The sequence below is a fragment of the Gymnogyps californianus genome, chromosome 7 (assembly GCF_018139145.2).
Source record: "Gymnogyps californianus isolate 813 chromosome 7, ASM1813914v2, whole genome shotgun sequence".
NCBI classification, from domain to species: domain Eukaryota; kingdom Metazoa; phylum Chordata; class Aves; order Accipitriformes; family Cathartidae; genus Gymnogyps; species Gymnogyps californianus.
The window spans coordinates 27485691-27508071 of NC_059477.1; the positions used below are offsets into that span (position 1 = coordinate 27485691).

Genomic DNA, 22381 nt, shown 5'->3' on the forward strand with positions numbered 1-22381 from the left:
GTCCTCCCAGACTGCTGCAGCGCAACTGAAAGTAGGTTTGCACAAGCCGTGGCTGAAGGCGCTGTGGTTTTCGGTGCTGTACGTACACTTTGCCCTAGACACGTCTCTGCTCAGAGGACCTCATAGTTTAAATACTCGAGACCAACAAACATCCCGGGGGGGATCTGTTCCAATGGGTAATTACCCTCATTGTTAAAAATTAACAACAAAACAATAATCGTAGACAGCTGGGCCTTTCGTGCCTTTTATAGCAACATTCCCACAGCTCCGCGAGAGACATTGTTTGGGATTCACAAATAAATTTTCACCCCAATTCAGGATAAATCCTTAGTCGACTGTTTCAGATGTTTCCCAAGAGGGAACAGCCACTTCCCATGTGGCTCTAGCCATGGCACATCTTCCTGGCATGCATATCCCTGGCAGAAGTGCTGGGGGGCTTCGATGCTTGTAGGAGCCGAGCTCCAGACCGTGCTTGTGCACCCGAAGTTGCTGCATCCCTCATTTTCTGCATGTTTTAACTCACAGCATTGCCTGGCCTTGGCACTGACAGAGACTTGGGAGCCTTTGGTTGCCTCCTCCTCTCCAAGAGGTTGGCTGGTGGTAGATGGCCCAGGGCAAAGGGAGGCTCAAGGAGAAGTGTAAGCATGTAAAAAGCTGCAGCCAGCTCATCTTCAAGGGGGTAGGCAGAGGTGATCAGGAGATGGACTTAAACTGAGCAGAGAAACAACCCCAGCTCCTGCGAGCCAAGCTGATAACCCAGAAGAGTGGCAGAGGCCTAATGGGAAGGCTGGAGGGAGGTTGGTCAGCTGTGATGACGTGCATCCTACGAAGCCAAAAGAGCATGCTTGGCTTGGAGTGCTCCAAGTGCCAAATCCTGAGTGGTCTTGGGACTGTCATTTGAAGGCAGACCTCAGCTGCACCCTGCTCATCTCAGGCTTGGGTGTCCCCTCCCTCTACCACCCATAACAATTCATATTTCTGTATGCCAGAAAGTGCTAACCAAGGTCAAAGGTGCGGGCTTGCAAGTCGCAAGAAAAACCTTCTGCAGCTCCCCTAGACGCTGTGGCTGATCACCACCACTCCGCAGCCTGACGCGAAACCAGAGCAGGATGATGCAAACCATCACATAGACCCTGTCAGGGTTAGCAAGAACAGCCAGTGCTTGATCCCTGCCCTGAGAATCAGAAAGTGTCAGTAGTCCAGACAAAGAAACATCCCTGGGGAATCTGCTCCACTGGTTAATCACCATCACCCTTAAAAATTAACAGCAAAACAGTAATAGTAGACAGCTGTGCTTTTCCTGCCTTTTATAGCAACGTTCCCACAGCACAGTGAGGGACATTGTTTTGGGTTCACAAACAGCTTTTGGGCCATGTTCGTGCCTTCATCTCTTTTTCCATGGCCTACCTTTCACCTACTGGACTCCACTCACCAGAAGGCAGCCAGCCTGCCACTTCCACTGCAATAAAACCAAGCAGCCAGCAGAAAAGCACATGGACTGTATTGGTTTTGCATGGCAAGGTTTTGGTAGCAGGGGGGCTACAGGGGTGGCTTCTGCAAGAAGCCGCCAGAAGCTTCCCCTGTGTTCAATAGAGCCAATGCCAGCCGGCTCGAAGATGGACCCGCTGCTGGCCAAGGCCGAGCCCATCAGTGATGGTGGTAGTGCCTCTGGGATAATGTATTTAAGAAGGGGGGGGAAAATCTGCACAATAGCAATTGCAGCCGGAGAGAGGAGTGAGAGTGTGTGACAGCAACAACTCCGCAGACACCAAGGTCAGTGAAGAAGGAGGGGGAGGAGGTGCTCCAGGCGCCGGAGCAGAGATTCCCCTGCAGCCCCTGGGGAAGACCGTGGTGAGGCAGGCTGTCCCCCTGCAGCCCATGGAGGGCCACGGTGGAGCAGATATCCACCTGCAGCCCATGGAGGACCCCACGCCAGAGCAGGTGGATGCCCAAAGGAGGCTGTGACCCTGTGGGAAGCCCGCGCTGGAGCAGGCTCCTGGCAGGACCTGCGGACCCGTGGCCCCGTGGAGAGAGGAGCCCATGCTGGAGCAGGTTTGTTGGCAGGACTTGTGACCCCACGGGGGACCCACGCTGGAGCAGTCTGTTCCTGAAGGACTGCACCCTGTGGAAGGGACCCACGCTGGAGCAGTTCATGAAGAACTGCAGCCCGTGGGAAGGACTCACGTTGGAGAAGTTCGTGGAGGACTGTCTCCTGTGGGAGGGACCCCACGCTGGAGCCGAGGAAGAGTGTGAGGAGTTCTTGCCCTGAGGAGGAAGGAGCAGCAGAAACAACGTGTGATGAACTGACTGCAACCCCCATTCCCCATCTCCCTGTGCTGCTGGGGGGAGGAAGCAGAGAAAATTGGGAGTGAAGTTAAGCCCAGGAAGAAGGGAGAGGTGGGGGGAAGGTGTTTTTAAGATTTGGTTTTATTTTCTCATTAACCTACTCTGATTTGATTGGCAATAAATTAAACTAATTTCCCCAAGTCGAGTCTGTTTTGCCCATGATGGTAATTGGTGAGTGATCTTCCTGTCCTTACCTCAACCCGCGAGCCATTTGTTATATTTTTCTCATCCCTGTCCACCTAAGGAGGGGGAGTGATAGAGCAGCTTTGGTGGGCACCTGGCATCCAGCCAGGGTCAACCCACCACACAAACACACACAGCAAGCTTGGTCCTAGCCTGAGTGAAGCTTAGCATTCCTTCACATTCTTGGTTGTGGAAAGAGTTGTTCAAATCAGGCTCATAGCAACCTTTTAGATGTCGCACTCAGAGTTATGTAAAATATTTTCCCTGCTTTGGTAGTTGGCAAAGTTTGTTTTATAAGACAAATGGAATTTATTAATGCAAAATATTTATCAAGTATTTGTACTTTTTTTTTTTCCAAGGGAGTAGAGAGGTTGACCAGGAGTCTTTCATCTTTGTTGGCTTCTGAATGTTAAAAATGCAGCTGATTTAGAGCATGACCACAAGCCAGAGTCTCTCTCATTTCCACAAAGCCCTTTTTCTGCAAGTGATGGCAAGTTCTCCCTTTGACAAAGGTACCATCTTCCTGCAGCGATGGCAGGGAATGCTCCTGAAATGTATTCTCAAAGGCTTGGGTGATCTCTATCCTACAGATGAACAGCAGAGGTAAAAGGCAGCATGCGGGGTCCTCTGTGCTCAGCTCCACAGACGGGCAAAACAAGAAGATATTCCATACCTCAAGCACCTCACATCATCCAGAAGGGTGCATGTAAGGTAAGAATACACCAAAAAAGAAGGGAAGTAGTGGGAAAGGGGAGGACAGTACATTGGCCAAATGAAGTAGCCTGATCCCCACATACAACCACTCTGATTGCTGATTTCCACCCCTTGGAAACAAAAGAAGTAAAGCAGCTGGTAGCTCTACCACCATGCCTAATGCCTTGGATTCTCCAAGTGAGCAATGTGAAATGACTTATCAGTGCTTAAGGTCCTGTTGTGAAAAGGTGAAAAGGTGAAAGTGCTTAAGGAATGTTGTGAAAACCATCACTGTCTTAAGCTGCTAAACACTGATTCGGTAACAACAGTCCAAACCAAAGCTCTTGGCCATGGCCAGGCTGCTGATGGGCTCAGATCACAAACCAGTTTCTTTAGGCTTCCATACCTGTCTGATTGTTTATCATCTTCTATCTTTTCCTTTGACTGTTTTCTTCTTTGTTTTGATAGGTACCAGCATAGTCTTCATCTGAGGCCCATAAGGACTATCATGGCATACACAACATTTTTGTCAGAGGTGGACCTACTTTGGAATAAACATCTCTGCTTGCTACAGGAAGTTGCATTTAATTCTTTCTTATTCTTCATGCACAAAGAAGAATATATCTTCAGCTGACTAAAGTTAAAAATCAGTTGTTTAATGCCTAAATTATTTATTTGTTCCCCTTCTTTCCTTGCATGACTTGGGTCTACTCTGCATTTAAGAGTTTTTTAAATGTTCCCTTTACAGATTTGCCTTTTAATCTCAAATCCAATCCATTACAGTAAAAACAGTTTCAAATCCAACAGCCTGAATGGAAACAGACGTGATTGATAGAGACCAAGATCCTACCTTCAAGCAATCAATTTGGCCTCACAGCTGGGATATTGGAGACAATCTTGCTTTGCATCAAAACTTCTCCCTTCAAAGGTGAGGCCCAGTAGTAGGTGGTGACTTGGAAGAACTATATTCAGTGAAAAAGGCAAGTGCCCTCTTGGTCCACCACTTAGCATCGCCCATGAAATAATATTTATTTGGAGGAATCGGGTCCTCTCTCCACACTTTCAAAGAACTGGAGCCGTTCCAGAACTGCCTGAAGGGGAGAGCAAAGCAGCGACTTGCAGGACATTTGTCTCAGGGTGGGCAAGGGCTGCAGAATAAAATGTGCCTCTTACAATATGAGATTTAATCAAAGAAATGGAGAAGGGTCACAGAGCAAATTCCTGAAACCAAACTCATGAGTTATAAATATTCCCTGGTGTGAACAGAGGTCTCTTTGGAAAAGCCCACTGAATCAAGGCTGAAAATATTCCATTTTGGTGAACAAAATACAAAAAAGAAGTCATCAACAGGAGAGCTACCAGGTCCAGGAGGGACAGTTCTCCACTCTCCAGGTTAATGGGCCCATTTCACAGGAGTGGGCCAAAGTCACAACACTCTAAGCAGAGAGAGTGTGAACAAGAAGCACCTTAGTGGAAAAGTGGGGAGTCATCACCTGGCCTGGACTACCCTTCCAGTTGTCTCAAGTATGGCCTCTTCTGTGCCAAGGTCTGCCCTTGGCTTTCCAGCTCTCTGCTCATCCCAGGCTGTAATGTGATGAATGCAGGCTCTGTGGCCCCACAACTCAATTTCCTCTGCATCAGCTTCCCTGCGTCCCCTGCTGAGCTCTTTCCATGAAGAGCAGGTAGAACTCTGAGCACGGGGCAGGAATCTAACATCCCAGCCCAAACACAAACGCTTGCTCCCAAGGCATGTCCATCAGATGACCAAAGGCCAGGAGAGTACGTTGGAGGCAAAGCCCAGGGAATCTTTTACAAAATTCACGTTTTAAAAGCGCAGCCCAAAGCCTCAGCTGGTGTAACCTAGCAATATTGTGCTTGTAATTGCAGAAAAATAAGAAACCCAGGCCAGCTCTTCCTCTGCTGCCACAGGGGCAAGGGGCAGCCGTGACCGTGCACATCACAGCACAGCTGGTGCGGGCAGCACCAACCCGTTTTGTCTCCTGAGAAATCATGTGGAGGCATACTCCCAGCAAAGCCCCAGACGTGCAGCCCCGTGGGGCTGACTGTGCTCTTCCCCTGACTGCGCACCGGGAAGCTCGGACACTTTCCCACAGCGACACTGCTCACACTCTGGGTCAAGAGGTGAGTAAGAGAGGACAAGAGAAGAAACAAGAGGTGGGCAAAGGTTGAGGGAAAGCCAGCCCTTCGGCTCTCCAAAGGGTGAAGCTCAAGGGAGGTTTGTAGCCTGACATATCGATGGATGCCAGAGTCCTAGGAGAAGGTTTCTTTTAGGGAGACATTGGGGTTTCAGCGATGCTGCGCTGGCTTCTCCCTCCTTTCTTTGCTTTGGCAGTTTCAGATGCCAGAGCAGCACTGCCCTTTGCCTGGGGCAGAGGGAGAGAAGCAGCCCAGGCCTGAAGCTCTGATCTGTGGGTCCCTGCCTGGCTGTAGGCACCAGCTCCAGGGCTGCTTCTACACCAGTATAAGCACTGAGGGAGAAACAAAAGGGGAGCACGACAGCCTCATTCACTTGCTAATAGGCTACTGAAAGAAAGACATCAAATCTACTGATCGCCATGCAAGGATACAGTCCAACTTGCTAAAAACAGAGGAAAAAGCAAGACAGGGCAAGGGAGGAGAGGAAATGGATTAGGTTTTCCAGAAGCACCCCAAAATCCGCATACCCGACTCAACAGGAACTCCAGGAGGCTGAGCAGGGCAGTAACACCAAACTGTTGAACACCAAACAAGCACTTTTTTCAGCTCTGGTTAGAAAAATCCTTTCTTGCAGAGCTGCCATAGTTCATATGCTCAGAGCAACAGTGTACAGAAAGGAGAAGGGTTGGGGTTTTTTGGGAAGGGAGGTGGAAAAAAAAAAGAGCACAAACCCTGCACTGGGAAAGCCACACCGATGAGCTTGTTAACATTTGAAGAGACTGCTTGGCGTGATTCCTTACACAGATTCCTGCCAAGAATTTGCAAGAGGAAAGTATATTTAGCAATCCAAGGCATGCCAAAGCCTTGTCAAGAGAAAAAAAACATTTTGAATATGTGGAATAGCAATTAGACATTTTCTAAGCAGCCATTTTCAAAATGCATCCAGGCATCTAATAAGGGCACCTGAGGCATATCCACAACTCCGCCACACTCCATGCCTCAAAAGACATCCACTAAGGATCAAATACTCGGAGGAAGGATATGTTACCGATGGCAACTGCCCACTTCCAGAGCACTGGAGCCGGTTTCAAGCAGGCGATTCTCTGTCACCCTGAGCCACTGGAAATACAGAGTCTCATGCCACTGCATATCACTCTGTAGCATCCTTTAAGGAATCATTTCTCCAAGAAAAGCTGTGAGCCATGCTGCATAGCTGGGAAGCAAAGAGGTGTTGCCTGCCCACTTGTTTCATAGGAGCTGGACCACCAGCTCTGCAATGCTCTGTTTCCCCAAGTGGAGCTGCTGAACATCCAGGTGAGATAAGCAGCAGGTGGAAGCTAGGACAATATGTAAAATCAGATGGTGACTTGCAGCCCGTTAAAGTGGTGTTCACATCATACCCCTGCTCTGGCTGATTCTCTCATTGTCCAATGCTCTGAACTGCAAAGCCAGCAATAATCTTCATCACTAAAGCTCCTTTCTCTCTAGGGAGAGACCTAGAAAATTGTCCCAGGACAGGGTGTATCTGCCCCAGGAAGGTGACTCACCTGCATCAGTCACTCTTGTTTCTGAAGTACCTTTGGGAATCTCCCTGGCATGCAGCATGGAGGAAGAGGCATGAAGGAGCTCAGGAAGGCAATGGGCAGCCCTTGATTGTGCACAAGGATGAAGGCAGTTGACCATACAGCAAGGCCAAGACATTTGCTGTTCATGGAAGTTAGAAATCACACTGAGATATGCCCCTTAAAACATGGTGCCCATCGCTTATAACTGTCAGGCTATATTACGGTCAAATCCCTAAGAAAGACACAAAGCCACAAGGGAGTACCTGCACATGGGGTGAGTTCACACCGCCTTTAAGTCAGGGCACACAGAAGGGACAACCAATGCCTGTGGCTGAGGTTTCTCATCCCTGTGAGCCCTAAGCCCCAACAGTCTTTAATATGTGGCATAACACAAACACAAATAGTGCCCCCAAGGCTTAGTATCGTGATCCCCTACAGACCAAACAGGTTGTCAGTGAGCAGGAGAGAGCAGGAAGTACAAATGGGGTAAAGCAGAGAAATAGGAATGAGGATAGTTGCCCTGAGCTCTTTCAGTTTTTAGTTTCCAAGTTCCTTTGGGCTCCTGAAACACCTTTGGACACCTGAAATGCCACTTTGATTACAGCCACCATCCCCTTGGGTTATATCCTCGATCCTGGAAAAAAAAGCCATCGGACTGACAGATTGCTCTGAGAAAGAGGTCTTCTTCTCACCTGCTCTTCAAAAGCAACCAAGATCAACCAACCTGCTCAGCCATATCTACAGAACATTCAGTCAGATTCAAAGTCTCCGTTTCCATCAAACCCTCCTCCAATTCCCGTAGCTGTAGCAATCCAGACGGGTCAGACACTGCCGTAAACTCACACCCTCCAAGACAGGTGCCAGCACTTTGCTCTCTGCTTCTACAGCATCTAAGATGACTCAATCCAAGTTCCTGACTGAGGCTTAACAACAAGTATACTGAAAGCAGTAAGTAATACTGCTAGGAATTCCTGTTTTCACCCTAGACTCCCAGAGGAAACAACAAATTTTGAGGATCACCTGGGCAAATCACATAGTTGTTGATACAACAAATTATCCTAGGATATATACAGGGTTTGGACAGAGCAACGACACAAATTCAGCTCTGTTAGAGGCGACAGGTGACCACAAAACCCCCTTCTCCAACCCCCCCATTCCTATTTCTACCTCCTGATCGCTTTTGGTACAGACCCCTGTTTCAGTCTAAAATCACTGTCATGGTCGATTTTAGAGGGGGAAGCATGAAACGCTGAGCTAAGAAGCTATAGTAGGCATACAGGTGAGCAGAGCCTTTCTCCTGGATGGGAAGGGAAGCTGAGAAGACGCAGCCAAGCAGCAGCCCTGCAGCACTGAGCAGCAGAGCGGCAGTGTCGCCCGCTGGCCGCTCGCAGCATTGCCAGCTGACAGTGCTCTGACCACAGCATCCTCCCTCTTTCCTGCCCTCTCCACCTTCCTCCCTGCTCTCACTTTGGGGAAACGTGCGGAATTGGCAGCCCTGAAGGTTCACCAGCACAAAACGCCTCAGCTCAGGAGTGGGCCAGGGTACCACGGCGCTCTTGGGAGAACACAACAAGCCCAGGAGCTCTGCAGGCACAGCCCATGCAGGGATGCAGGTAGGACCACACAGTCCAGATCAAAAAAATCATCTCACATCCTTATCTTCTCTTCCTGTTTCCACCCTGCCCAGCTTCCACCCTCTGCAAATATTAATCCTAAAGGTAATTAATAACTTCCTCACAGGAACAGAAGTCACCTTAGATAAGATACCTGTGCAATCACCCTGGGATATCAACATAACGAAACGTATCCTCTGCACCTGTTAATGAACGGCTACTTCATAGCAGTTGAGTGGGCTTTAATCAGAAACCTGTACTTTAATTATGACCCCTGCAGAGGCGTGCAGAGTCATATCTCAGCACCCAGAACTGGGAGGGGAGAGGGACATGGAAACGTGACCCAAGCACACTGAGTCAAGAATAAAAAGCAATATGCAGAACAACACTATCCTGCTTATAAAGGCAGCGAGAGCCGGTAACACACACACATCCACACAGCAGCTGTCACAGCCAGCTACAAGCCTTCAAGGCAGCACGTAAATCCGAATTTGTCAGAAGCACGCTCACCAGCTTGTCACTTACATCTGGTTTTAGCCGTTCAACAACTCCAGAAGAGAGAAGGACATGTTTAACCAGGGGACTGGTTAAACACCTGCAGCTGTTCCAAAGACTGAGCAGTACTTTTCTCTGACAGATCACTGAGGCATAGCAGTGACTTTCCTGTGGCAGATGAGCCACATCCATGGCCCCTGGATCACTGCAGAATCCTGTGAACTTTTGCTCCAGTAGGAACACCTCATGCAGGTGGTGCTCGAGTTTTGGACAACTTCTGCAGCTTCACTGAAAACAGCATTTCCCCTTCCCATCCTCAAGCCCACCACCCAGGAAGCTGGGCTGCTGTTTCCAAGCTGTCAGGCCTCCCCTGCCTCAACTGGCTGCATGGTGCCTCCTTGTAGAAACGTGCACCTCCACAGAGCCACCCAAGCCCCTCAGAGCCCCTTCTAGAGGTAGAGCTGTACGGCCACATCACCAGAGAAACCTCCCCCCAGGCACATCGCGTGTTTTACCAACAAAGGCTTTCACACGATGAAGTAGCAAGCAAAGTAATCAGTGCTCATGTGGTTTCATCAGTTTCCCAACAAAAGGACTCACATGAAGACACCTTCAGCATAATGGAAGTTGTCTTTATTTTGATGCAGTTTAAGAAGTGTTATCATTGCTCAGAAACCTTTTCAAAAGCGCTCTCCCAAGGTGATGCACAGATGCGTGGCCAATACCTCCTGAGCTCGCTCATCTCCATGTGAGCTGGCAACTGAAGCAGCTGCCCCCATCTGCTTCACCCCTTTTCCTGGAGGTCCAAGCAGGACACAGAGCTGTTTCTGGACATCCAGTCTATACCAGCTCCCCAACCCTTCCTTCTCGCTGAGATTTCCCTAAAGGATGGCTCAGTTACCCGCAAAGCAGCTCCTGGACCACAGCACTTCATAAACCTACATAGGAAGGTAAGCCAAAGTCAGAGGCAGTGCCCCTTAATATTAACTCCCTGAGGCAGGTCAGCAGCTGTTTTTCAGGCAGCAGAGAGATCCTCACAGTAGCATAAGCCATCCCCATGCACCATTCACCCTATCTTCAGTGGGAGCAGCAGCCAGCAGGAGAAAAGCTGGCTCCTTGAGCTGTTCCAGCTATCCACACACCAGTATGCAAGGCATCCTCAAGGGAGCAGAAACATCTTAACTGAAAAGAAAGTTCAAGGCAGCTTGGAGATGGCATCCCAAGAAAGCTGGTTAGCGTGAACCAGGACCAGCAATAGCAGTGCCCAGGACTTAGCTGGGAGGTCTGGCAAGTACCTAGAGAAAGCTGCTGTGGGCATGTCATGTAAGAAAAGCAGCAGCAAAAATGAGACAGAGTTGAGCTAAGAGTTTCTTGAACCCACAGGTTTCCTTCATAACCCTGCTATAACAGAAGACACATGTGCAGAAGGCCATGATGGTATTCATCTACATATACAAAAATGAGCCATTGCTTCTAAGGGGAGTCACCCACTGCCACCTCCACTTCAAGCCTGTCACACAACTCTTTCACCCTGCACTACAGGCACAACAAGGTGTGTCAACAGAGAAATGTGCAGTGATCTCTCTCCCAGAAAGCAGATTGTCTGAGTCCCAGGGAATAACCCTCATCACTGTTGGGAGGTGACATGAAGGATATGCAGGTTGGTATGAATGACACTGGATACCTGAATACATGAATTTACTTCAGTAAGGGAAGTTTAGAGCACTGAATGGGAAAAAAAAAAAAAAAAAGTTTAGGAAACAGGTTCAGGGACACTGCAGTCAAACTTCCGAGCCACAGACTTTTTGCAGCCTGGGAAAAGGTTCCTACTTAGGTCCAGTTTTGAATCTATCTTTCAAAGATGTCAGGCTCATTAATGACATTATTGCTGTAGCTCATCACCACCCAAATCCATTTAAAGCTTAAGTTGGAGCAAGAGCAAGCAACCACTGTTCTACCTGCTTACTATTTTTCCTCCAGCAGCTATCAAGTTTATTATCAAGACTCATGTTTTCTGACCTGCATTGTTAAGGACAGGAGAGGTGCTGCAGTCACCAAAAAACCCAGACAAAAATCAAACCTCAAACCAAATTGAAACTCACCTAACAAACAGACCATAAAAAAATGTTCCAGCATCTTAAGCTTGACAGTCTAAAGGGATAATTTAGAGGCAATTATTAACTCAAGCAGCAGCTTTTCCTCCAAGACTGAATGTCCCAGGAGTTGGCTCAACATGAAAATTTGTTGCAACAGTATGGATTAGGCAACCTGAACATACACACATGGGAGCCTACTATCAGACCTAGGAAGAGCAAGCCATAGAGCGCGTTCAGGTGGACTAACCTGGAGATCTGCAGACAACAGAACACACTACGGGCTGTAGGAAGCAATCGTCTGTAGCTGGCGCTGGAAAATCAGCAGCACTAGCCAGCAACAGAGGATGATAGCTGCTCTTTTACCGTTCCGATCTCTGGCCCCAAGCCAGTCACGATGCTCTCTTTCTCTCCATCTTGCAGCACTCACCTTACTCCCCTGAGCCCTCCTCAAAGGCAAATGGGAAGAGGCAGTGATGTCTTCCATGTTCTCTCCTCCCCCCTTACATCCGTCCCTTCCTCCACTCATGGAGCTCTATGCTATTCCTCAAGGCACAGACTTGAAGGACACATCAAGATGAGCCAGGCTTCTTCAAGCTATTTAAGCTTTGTCAGATTCACCTCATCGCATTCAAGCAACAAAGTATGCAATTAACTCGAAAGGAAAAGTGGTTTTTAATGGATTCACCAGCAACAAGAGCCACTGAACTACTGGATAGCACTACTAATGACTCCATAGTTATACCTATAAATACAGTACAGTGCATTGGTTTTGCATGGCAAGGTTTTGGTAGCAGGGGGGCTACAGGGGTGGCTTCTGTGAGAAGCTGCTAGAAGATTCCCCTGTGTCCGACAGAGCCAATGCCAGCCGGCTCCAAGACGGACCCGCCACTGGCCAAGGCTGAGCCAATCAGCAACAGTGGTAGTGCCTCTGGGATAACATATTTAAGAAGTGGGAAAAGCTACTGTGTAGCAGCAGTTGGAGCCGGAGAGAGGAGTGAGAAGATGTGAGAGGAACAACTCTGCAGACACCAAGGTCAGTGAAGAAGGAGGGGGAGGAGGTGCTCCAGGCGCCAGAGCAGAGATTCCCCTGCAGCCCCTGGGGAAGACCGTGGTGAGGCAGGCTGTCCCCCTGCAGCCCATGGAGGTCCACGGTGGAGCAGATATCCACCTGCAGCCCATGGAGGACCCCACACCAGAGCAGGTGGATGCCCAAAGGAGGCTGTGACCCTGTGGGAAGCCCACGCTGGAGCAGGCTCCTGGCAGGACCTGCGGACCCGTGGCCCCGTGGAAAGAGGAGCCCATGCTGAAGCAGGTTTGCTGGCAGGACTTGTGACCCCACGGGGGACCCACGCTGGAGCAGTCTGTTCCTGAAGGACTGCACCCTGTGGAAGGGACCCACCCTGGAGCAGTTCGTGAAGAACTGCAGCCCGTGGGAAGGACTCACATTGGTGAAGTTCATGGAGGACTGTCTCCTGTGGGAGGGACCCCACGCTGGAGCACAGAGAGTGTGAGGACTTCTTGCCCTGAGGAGGAAGGAGCAGCAGAAACATGTGATGAACTGACCGCAACCCCCGTTCCCCGTCTCCCTGTGCTGCTGGGGGGAGGAAGCAGAGAAAATTGGGAGTGAAGTTAAGCCCAGGAAGAAGGGAGGGGTGGGGGGGAAGGTGTTTTTTAAGATTTGGTTTTATTTTCTCATTATCCTACTCTGATTTGATTGGCAATAAATTAAACTAATTTCCCCAAGTCGAGTCTGTTTTGCCCATGATGGTAATTGGTGAGTGATCTCCCTGTCCTTACCTCAACCCACGAGCCTTTTGTTATATTTTCTCATCCCTGTCCAGCTGAGGAGGGGAGTGACAGAGCAGCTTTGGTGGGCACCTGGCATCCAGCCAGGGTCAACCCACCACAGACAGCAAGAGAGACAGGACTTTTTGCAGAAAGACGAACATGATTCCACTCCATTATCACCTTTTTATTAAAAGGACAGATCTTGACAGTGGAAAAAAAAGGATGTTTCACAAGGAGAACAGGAAGTAGCTTCTACTGGTCTTTCAATTCCTTCAGTCTTCTGATCGCAGATTTGACTGTCACTGCAGAGGTGGTACTGGAAGAAGAAGCAGAGTCATTTGCACTCGGCAGTAGAACAACCCGTGCCAGTGTTATTTTTTTGAGAAAGCACTAGTCATTTGAAATAGCTATCGTTTGATCGCATTGTCAACAGGAGACTAACTCCACTTTGACTTTCATGACAACAAAGCGTAGGCCTTTGTCTACAGAAGCACACACAACTTCACAAGCTACATCTCAACCCAAATTACCCAGTCATGCATCGACTACATGCACAAGCGCGTGGGCTCAGATTCCTAGCGACTGTTATGCGTGGGGCAACAGTGTCTTCTACCAGAACTGGGGGGGGGGAAGGAGAGTAAAGAAAGGGAGTAAGCAAGGGCACCATCACAATAAGGATTATAATGATCCAATGCTTTTAAAACAAAAGCAAAACATGGAAATTGTTTTTCTTGGAGTAAACCTGGTTTTGCCAGTTGTAGCTGTGTCTCTGAACTGAAAAGGCTGGGGTAGTAACCACAAAAAAAATGCTGCTCAGGCTTTGAATGAAGAGGTAAAAGTTCCCTCACACAATGAAGATTTTCATACAGCCAAAAGAATCAAGGAAGGAAAAATAATCCCCAGGTCAGAGGCATAATTTATTAGAAGCTGTTGAAGCTCTTTTTAGAATAGCTCGGAGGGAGATCTGTCAGGTGTCATCCATACAGATGATTCCACCCTGAGACGGCTGGATGAACCAGCCATTCTCTCTGCTCCTTTTCTTCCAACATCACCAAAAAACTGGCCCAACTGTATGTAATACCTCGTACAAGCAACAACTGTAGTTCACATCTCCAGTAAGAAATGCTACTACAGCCAAGGCACAAAGAGTACTTAAACAAAAATATTTGTTCCAGCATTTGCAGATGTTTCAATTTCTTTATTTGAAGTTTGGGAAAAGATGCAGAGCTTGCATTTTTGAAGAATAAAAAAACCTGCTTTGATAAAGCCCAGACACATAAAGAAATTTTGGAAGGACCCACCAAAACCAGCAGCAGTAATATGACGGATAAAATGCAATATTCTCAGAAGCTGCACAACAGATACTTAAAAAAATAGCAATCAAATCCAATTTGATCCATTCCAATCAAATTTTAACAACGCAGGCAAAAAAATGCCCACATATCACTAACTCAAGACAGATCTACTTAATGGTTAGTAAATTAAAATAAAAAATTAAAAGCTGCATTATGCCTCAGCTAGGTGAGAATAAATGCTGATAGGAGCGTCTTCATTTCCTTACTTGTAAGTCCAGGCACCACCAGCAACTGTCTTCATGCAGGATCCACAGTGCCAGATACCCACAGCCTTCCTCTTCATTTTGGTCTGTAATAAAAGGAAAAAAAAAAAAAAAGCACTCTCCAACAGCTGAAAAAGCCAAACAACAAACTTCAGGCGAGGACTTTAGCATCACACCGCAGCATTACCTATAAGCCTAGCTAAGACAGGAAAGGATCAGGGAATGTTTTTATTCAGATTCTTCAGAACAGAGAAAGTCCTTCTGAAACACTTTTTCATTCAGATACAAAGTGGGTCATTTCTAAGCACATCATCAAAAATTCAGCTCTTTTTGAAGGAGAAAAATAGTAAGGAGTTACATTGGTCATAATAACTGATATTGTCACCTAGTTTGATGACCAACGTAACACCGCTGTTATTGGTGCTCCCTGGACATCCCAAGATTGCTCTAAACAGGACCCTCTTTGAATAGCACCTGAAGAGTGAGTGGTGGGTACTGAACTCCCTTCACCTGGGCAACTCTCCATCACCTTGCAAACATGACAACGGGTTTGCCTAGACCTATATTGGATTTAGGCAGCTCTGCAAATGGGGTTATCAACATTCTCACTTCACATGAGAAAGACACTAAATATAAAAAAAACAGATGGAAATTTTTTGAATTTCCAGCCACTTAAAGATAGCTACTTTACAGATATCAATAAAAATTATCTGGGCAAAGCACAAGCTGATGGGCTTCTCAAACTGTCAAAAATCAGATTTAAGAGTGAATTTTGATTATGTACATGAGCAGATTACTTCTTATCAGAAATTCTTCCCCATCCAGAGTTATACAGCACACAAATATAAGTAAGCAACTGCAATCAAAATTTTTAAGTGGTAAAAGCAAGCTCTCTTCCTCCTCCAAGCAAGCTGTAAAGTTACTGAAGGGAAAAAAAGAGGAAAAAAAAAAGCCTAAGTCATGCCTTAATTATCAGGATAACAAGTGTGTTGTTTTAATTCTGTCAGGTCTTTTTATTAGATACCTAAAACATATAGTATGGCAGCATTTCTCACTATTTTGTGTAATGAAATATAATTTATGTTTGTTTTCATTTAACTACCACTAAACGTGCATGTGAAATGTCTACCAACTCTTTTTATTTTATAAGGGATTCTCACAGTGGCTTAAAGCTCACAATAAACTAATCACTGTCCCAAAACTAGTCAAATGATCTCTTCAGTAAAAAAATTACTGAAGCATCAAATTGCATTTCTAGCATCAATAACAAAGTTATTTTTAGGGAAAGAGGTCTCTCACCTTGCCACAGAAGGAGCAGGTATACTTGGCATGCTGGCTAATTTCAATCTTCTTCACCATTTTCCTAAGGGACGCACCGTAACGGGTACCATATTTACCCACAATACCAACCTTCTTGGTGCGCTTAGCCTGTTGGGAGGCAAACCAGAACAAGCTTCAACTTTACTGAGATCGCCTTCCCCTCGGCTGCTCCCCTCTCCTGACACAACAGCGAAGCGCTCACCACTCCAAAGCGGCGCTGCAGCCGACCAACGCCTCTCCCTGACGTTGTAAACAGAGCATTAGTTATGAAACGGCGAGAGGCTCACGCTGCCGCAGTCTCCCAGCTTCTGCCGGGGCACTTCGGGCCGAGGGCCGCCGTCCGGCAGCCAAGCGCGTCCTTCCTCAGCGCCAGCCCGCTCTCACACGAAACGCTGCAGCCAGCGGAGCCGCCCACCAGGCACCGCCACCTCCTTACCGCGCAGTCCGCTGTGAACCCGGGCCCGGCCTCCTCCTGGGATGCCTATTCGGTCTTCCAGCGCCTCCCCACCACCCCCGCCTCGGCCTGCCATTCCCCTCACTCGGGCTGTCTCCCACAGGCCACCCAGGCGGGAGCGAGCCCCTCTCGCAGCCCAGTGCGGGGACGGGGCCTGCTCGGGGGCAGAGCTCACACAGGGTCCCGGCCCGCAGACCCTCCCGGTCCGCGCCCCGTCCGCAGCGGGCTCCGCACTGCTCCCCGCCGTGCCCCGCGGCCCCAGCGCGGCAGCCCCGGGGCGGATGGCGGCGGATGGGCCGCGGCGCCGCAGCCCCACTCACCATATTCCTGCTCGGCGCCGACAGTGAGAGAGAAACCTCACCTGCGCAGGCGCAGTATGAGCCGTCGCCGCCGGAAGTGACGAGAGAGGAGACAGAGAGTGGAGCAGATGGGACTCGGCGTGGGTCTGTCTGCACAGTGGTGGTGCGTAGCTCTATGGTCGCGCTGTATATTCTGTACATTTGTCCCACGACAATAGGTTTATCTGAAGCCTAAAGCACACAAACCGGAACGCAGTTGCAGCTTGATGTTGGAAGATGCATCGCTCAGAAAACACCGTGTATCAATGTGAAACCCAAGCTGTACCTCAGCCCCAGCAGCACTGACGGGAGATGTAGCGCGCGAGCTCAGATTCCTGGATTTCCACCCAAGGAAGTCGCACCAGGAAAGGAGATGGAGCAGCTACATTCTCTCACCTCATTTTTAAAGAGAATAAGTAGTAGGTAGATGTCAGAATTAAAAAAGGAACAGCAAACCAGACTGGAGCTGCGGAAGGGGTAAAAAAAAAGTACTATACACATATATAAATCAATGAGGATGAATTCTAGTCTTAAAACACACCAGCCCTAAACCCAGAGGTTTGAAGATAACCTGATCAGGTGCAACCACGGCATCTATCCAATTTCCTTGGGGTCATCCGGTGTTGAGACAAGCAGCCATAAAAGCCACCACGGAGGTGGACTCCCGACACCCAGACGGTGCCCCCGGACACCGGAGCTACCTCCGCCACCAGCACCAAAGCGCGGGGCCAGGACCCGGGAGGGCTCCTGCACCGCTTGGACCCGGCCTGGGCGAGCGAAACCTGTACCAAGGCCGCTGAGCTGCAATGCTCGTAATGGGATTAACAACCCATTAACCTCCATTAAGAAATGTAATCCGGTTAGCCAGAGAGCTTTTTAACGCGCAGAGCCGGCTGCAGCTCATCCCCTCCCACCAGGAGGGAGCCGGGGCTGCCCAGCCCACCCGGAGAAACCATCCCCGGGTACTTTTCACAGGTGCTTTTCCTCCCGGGACAGCCCCATGCCCACCCCGGCTGCCTTGACCCACAACAGCCCTCCTCTTGATTTGCAGTCTATTTAATTAATAGGGAATTAACGACTAGAGCATACCCTGCCACTATGTTAGCCTTTCCCTGGCTGGGGTCCGTACTTTCAGAGGTGCTGCTGACGGACAGACGCCACATCCCCTCTTGGCTCTTGCTTTCAGGGTTTGAACACTCACATTTTTAATTCCCTCTGTCATGCCAGGCTCCCTGTTCCCCGGCCATCCCTCCAAGCTCTCCTCCCATCCGAGCAGGTCCTCCTGGGAGCTGGTGGGCCAGAGCCCTGTTCCAGATGAGGGCTCAGTGGGGCTTAAGGCAATGGTATTTATATCTCCCTCTGTGGAGTCAAAATCTCATTTGATATATCCTAGGAATATATTTGCCCTTTTCAGATGCTTATCATAATGATGACTCACAGGATACATCTTTGATACCAATGTATTTAAAAAAAGAAAGAAAGAAGAAAATAAAAAGTTCCTTTGGCTGCTCTGTGACTATTTGGTTAAAAAAAAAAATTGTCAGCCAACACATTCAGGACAGAGGATCTACTGCTATACTCCAGTCTGTATCTACAGAGTTAAAGTTCGCTGTGAGAGTACAGCGCGTGATCACATCCTTCATCTCCCAGTATTACAGACAGCTCTGCCAACAACCAAACCCAGCCCCCTCAGATGACAGCCATTCCCAGCACTGCCAAAATAAACCTATGTTTCCAAGTGACTGAGAAGATGGACGCATGCAGACAGGCCAGCGCAGCTCCAAAAGCCTTGCCTCAACAGTCCACCACCTTGACCTCTTCTGCATGCCCCAGGCTGGCCAGCTTCATGTGCTGAAGACATAGTTTGAACGGCTCCATTTCATTGTTCAGGTATTTTTACCTGTTGTTCCTGGTTTGGCATCCTTCCTGAAAACATGCCTTTCTCTAACATGGGTGAGAGCACAGACGCAGGTGTACAAGCAGGCATCCAGTCACAGTAAGATGCTCTAAGATCCAGTAAGAGGGGTCCTTCCCTTTACTGGGCTTTAGATAATGCCAAAAAGTTACAGCTATACCATCTTCGATGGGCAGGTGTAAGAGTCCCCAAGAGCACTGTGTGTTCCTGAGCCTCCCTGTGGGTCTCACTGGCAACCCGCACGCTACCTTGTACAAATTCTCATCAGCAAGCCTTGGAGATCCTGTCTGAGCCTGCTGGCAGCTTCCCAGCCACCTCCTCATCGTATCAATGACAGACTAATGGTGTAATTGGGCTAAGGCCTGCACAGTCTTTCCAATCCCTTGATGTAATGACTAAAAGCACTTTCCTGCAAGGTCCTTTTCCCCTTTTTCATCTAGTAAGGATAAAGTGAACCTCAAGTGTACTTGAAGAGCCTTTGTAACTCTTTGCAAACCAGCTAAGATTTTATGGGTCCTAACAAAGAAAGAGTACATCTAGCATTCCTCTAACAGGGCTGGGATTTATCAATATATGGATAGGATAAATCCAGTTTATCAGAAGCAGAATTCTCTAAGGGTACTTTCAGCAGATTTCACAAAAATACTGTTTTTAAGCAGCTGTAGCTTTATGAGGAGGAAGAGAATTACTCCTATAGGAGATGACAATATGGGTATACAAATAATGTCTTCCATATTTTTTTTCAGTAGGCAGACAGCAACATTTCTCACCCCTTACTCAGAACAACCCTCTCCGCAAGTAGAAAGATCACGTGTCCTAGAAACAGATGAAATACGCTGTGTTCAAGAAGAAACACATTTAAAGATGTCGAAAAGTGTGTATTTATCTCCTGGCCAGCTGTTGGAGCAAGAGAAATGATGTTTAGCTCTCGGTCTCAAATCCAGAGATAAAGCATTTCCTCCAGTTGGCCAGTCACACGATCCTCGGTCCTACTCCTCTTCACTTGTGCACACACACCAAAGCACCTTCTGCAGTCATGAAGGAAAAGCAAGTCTCCACCCAGCGCAACTGCACACACAAACTGTAGGGCATTTCCATGATGACACTTGCTGAAAATGAGATAATCAAACCCTTCGATGCAGGAAAAAATATCCCAGTTATTATCAGGTTGATCTCGTAGCACAAACTTTCCTCCTTGACCATGGAAGAGAGGTCTTTCTGTCAGTGTCTGGTATCTGCACACAGCCAAGCATGCTGCCTGCACAGCATGTGAGCTCCTGGCCTCCAGAAGCTAAATGTAAGCCTTCAGTTTGCTTTTCCCCCCACTCCTCTCTACAGATTATGGCTGTAAAACATAGCTAACTGGTACCCCTGTGAAATTATATCTTCTCCTGTACTCCCTGGTCACATTTGCTTAACACTAGCCCATTTCCAAGTATCTTCTAGTACTAAGACCAGAAGCATGAAAGACTAACTTGGGATCATGCTACACTGCACTGGCAATAACGCACAAAAAAAATTTAAGACGACCATGTAGAGATGCCTGAAAAGACCAGCTGTGATAAACAGAGCCATTTGCCTTTACATCAAGCCCACATCAGAAGTGGCCTCTAGAGTTTTTGCAGAGGCATCACCGCCGTGAAGTGGAATCAGGCCATGCCCAAGGGACAGTGACTGTGTCACAAGCTCCTGAAAGGAACCAAAGAGCGGGTTTGGTCAGGCGGCACCGAGGCTGGGAGTTCAGGTCTCCCAGCTCACAGGGCTGAGAGCGTGATGGAGACTATCACAAATCGAAAACAGGCATTTTAATCATTGCATCAAGCAACAGTGCTGCTTTTGGCATGTGTAACCTGCACAGAGCTGTAATGGGAGCAAATAACAGGTCCTAGGGTACCAGCCTAAACGTCTTATGGAAGTAGCTGTTGATTCATCTATAAGCAAAGTATCATGGGAGTTTCCCTTTTGACAGTTGATGCATTTTAGAAAGCACAAAAGGAAGTGTCCCCCAAAAGACCTATCTTTCAGCCATTGTAAATATTTAAAAAAAACACTAGTATTTCCACTGCATCACATATTTCTCAAGCTTAAGGTCCAAGTGGGAGATGAAATTCTAAAATAGAAAAAGTACCAAAAGCTTGGGAACCACAACTTAAAACAACTTTTTATTTAAAGAGCTCAGTCCAGAATTGGTTTCTTACAAAACAAGAGCAAAAGTCCACACATGTCCCCCTCTCCTCACTCATCTGTGGAAATGAGTCTCGAGTCTTGAAGAAAACACACACACACCCCCTTCCTGAGCAGCCAGGCTTAATCCCTGGCAGTCAGCACAAGCTTCACCCTCCACTGACACCAGAAGCACGTGCCATGGAGCAGGTCCTAAGATTTAGCAGACGAGGCCAGAGATCAGTGTGCTCAGGCAGATATGTGCCTAACAGGCAATACACACCTCTTGGCAGACAGTTATATACTACTTAGTTTCAAGGTACTGACTGCTTTGCACAGACAAAAATCTGGGGCTCTCCCTCCTCTCCCCCACCTCCACAAAACATCAAGATCTGTCTGGATCTTTTCTCCTCACTGTCAAACTGAATACCAGAGAGCCAGTTTGTGAGCAACCCAAGTAAGGACCAAATTTTGTCAGTGAACTGACACGTATAAATAGAGACTAAAATTCTTGGAGATGGAAGACTGATTGTCAAAAGCACTCTGCAGCTGCTGAGAAGTTTGTTTTCACAACAGTTCTGCCTTGTGGACAGACAACCATTATCTGCTTTTTAAACAAAACAACTGTGGAAGCTGACGTGCTGAAACAAAGCAGCATGCTACTTGCCCACGGCCACTCAGTTATCAGCAAAACCAGGACTGCAAAACCTGCAGGCTGCCAGGTGTGCGCTGCTCATCTGTCACACTGTCAGATTGCCTTCGCATCCTTTGACGAAACGCACTAGAGATACAAAAAACTTAAAGTCTTTTATTTCTGAAAACTGAAAAAATAATACTTGATTGCTTTTGTTTTCTCTTTTTTAATTAAAAAAAAATCTCTTGGCCACCTTGTCTTTTGCTGTCACCATTACACTTTAAAAAACTCCTCAATACGCCGCTTTTTGGGGGGACTCACTGAACATGTCTCTCCTCCTGTATCTTGCAAGGCACTGCCAGAGTCAAACTCACAGCAAGCATCAGCTGCCTCCAAAAGCAAAACTTCATCAGTGTCATCTCTGCTCTCAGAGAAGGTCCTCTGGAAAAGGTCATAGATGGTCTTCTGCTTTGGATCTGGCTGAGAAATTAGAACAAACAGAATCTGCATACACATTGTCATATAAAAACAAAGTGAGCAACAATCAGAGGGCAATCCCCCCAAGACAGTGCACATGTGTGTATATATCATATGATATATCTATCTCATATATACATATATATCTCGGAGACATATATATGCTATGGAGGCTATCATGGCTCCTTGCATGCAGCAGGTTTGGCAACTCTCTGTGGAGAGTCCAAGTCAAGGCATGGATCCTGGGAGGAATTTGAGAATCTGGTCTGTGGCATTAAAGGCAGAACAGGTGTAAGGTCAGCCTGCCAATCACCTGACAATCTAGATGTACACAAGCCACAGCCCATTCAGCCTCTCCCAGGGACCATCCATATTCTTTTGGGTCAATTACCTTAGGATGGTAATTAGTGGATTCAGCTGTTTTGGAGAAATTGGTTTCTGAAAGACCAGCTTCCCCCAGCACTTTGATTTTCTCTTGAATCATTGGCCTAGGAGAGATAAACAGACATTACTGAAAGGAAGAAAATATTATGCAAGGACATTGTGTCATTTACTATGTGTAGATAAAAAAAAGATATAATGGGGT

General features: G+C 47.8%; 2 protein-coding genes across 5 annotated transcripts in view; both read right to left on the minus strand.

The window, feature by feature from the left end:
• Positions 1-13105: 13105 nt before the first annotated feature.
• Positions 13106-16649, minus strand: RPL37A (ribosomal protein L37a). The gene is made up of 4 exons (XM_050899659.1): positions 16589-16649; positions 15794-15922; positions 14498-14580; positions 13106-13252 (listed from the first exon to the last, which is right to left on the minus strand). Exons 1-4 carry the CDS (start codon positions 16589-16591, stop codon positions 13189-13191), a joined length of 279 nt encoding a protein of 92 aa, XP_050755616.1. The 5' UTR covers positions 16592-16649; the 3' UTR covers positions 13106-13188.
• Positions 16650-20698: 4049 nt separating this feature from the next.
• SMARCAL1 (SWI/SNF related, matrix associated, actin dependent regulator of chromatin, subfamily a like 1) overlaps positions 20699-22381 on the minus strand; it is a 39743-nt gene continuing 38060 nt past the window's right edge. For 3 of the 4 annotated variants that reach the window (XM_050899647.1, XM_050899645.1, XM_050899646.1), the window contains 2 exons: positions 22187-22283; positions 20699-21798 (listed from right to left, as the gene is read on the minus strand). In XM_050899647.1, the coding sequence (XP_050755604.1) occupies positions 21592-21798; positions 22187-22283 (304 nt within the window). In that variant the 3' untranslated portion in view covers positions 20699-21591. Of the gene's footprint in view, positions 21799-22186; positions 22284-22381 lie in introns of those variants that run through there. The other variant, XR_007766722.1, reaches the window with a different exon arrangement.

Excerpts from the sequence above, each read along its gene's own strand:
- RPL37A (XM_050899659.1), bottom strand. Across the intron at positions 14,581-15,793 it reads CCTGCTCCTTCTGTGGCAAG|ACCAAAATGAAGAGGAAGGC; the intron begins GTGAGAGACCTC and ends CTTTTATTACAG. Across the intron at positions 13,253-14,497 it reads GGTGGTGCCTGGACTTACAA|TACCACCTCTGCAGTGACAG; the intron begins GTAAGGAAATGA and ends TTCTTCTTCCAG.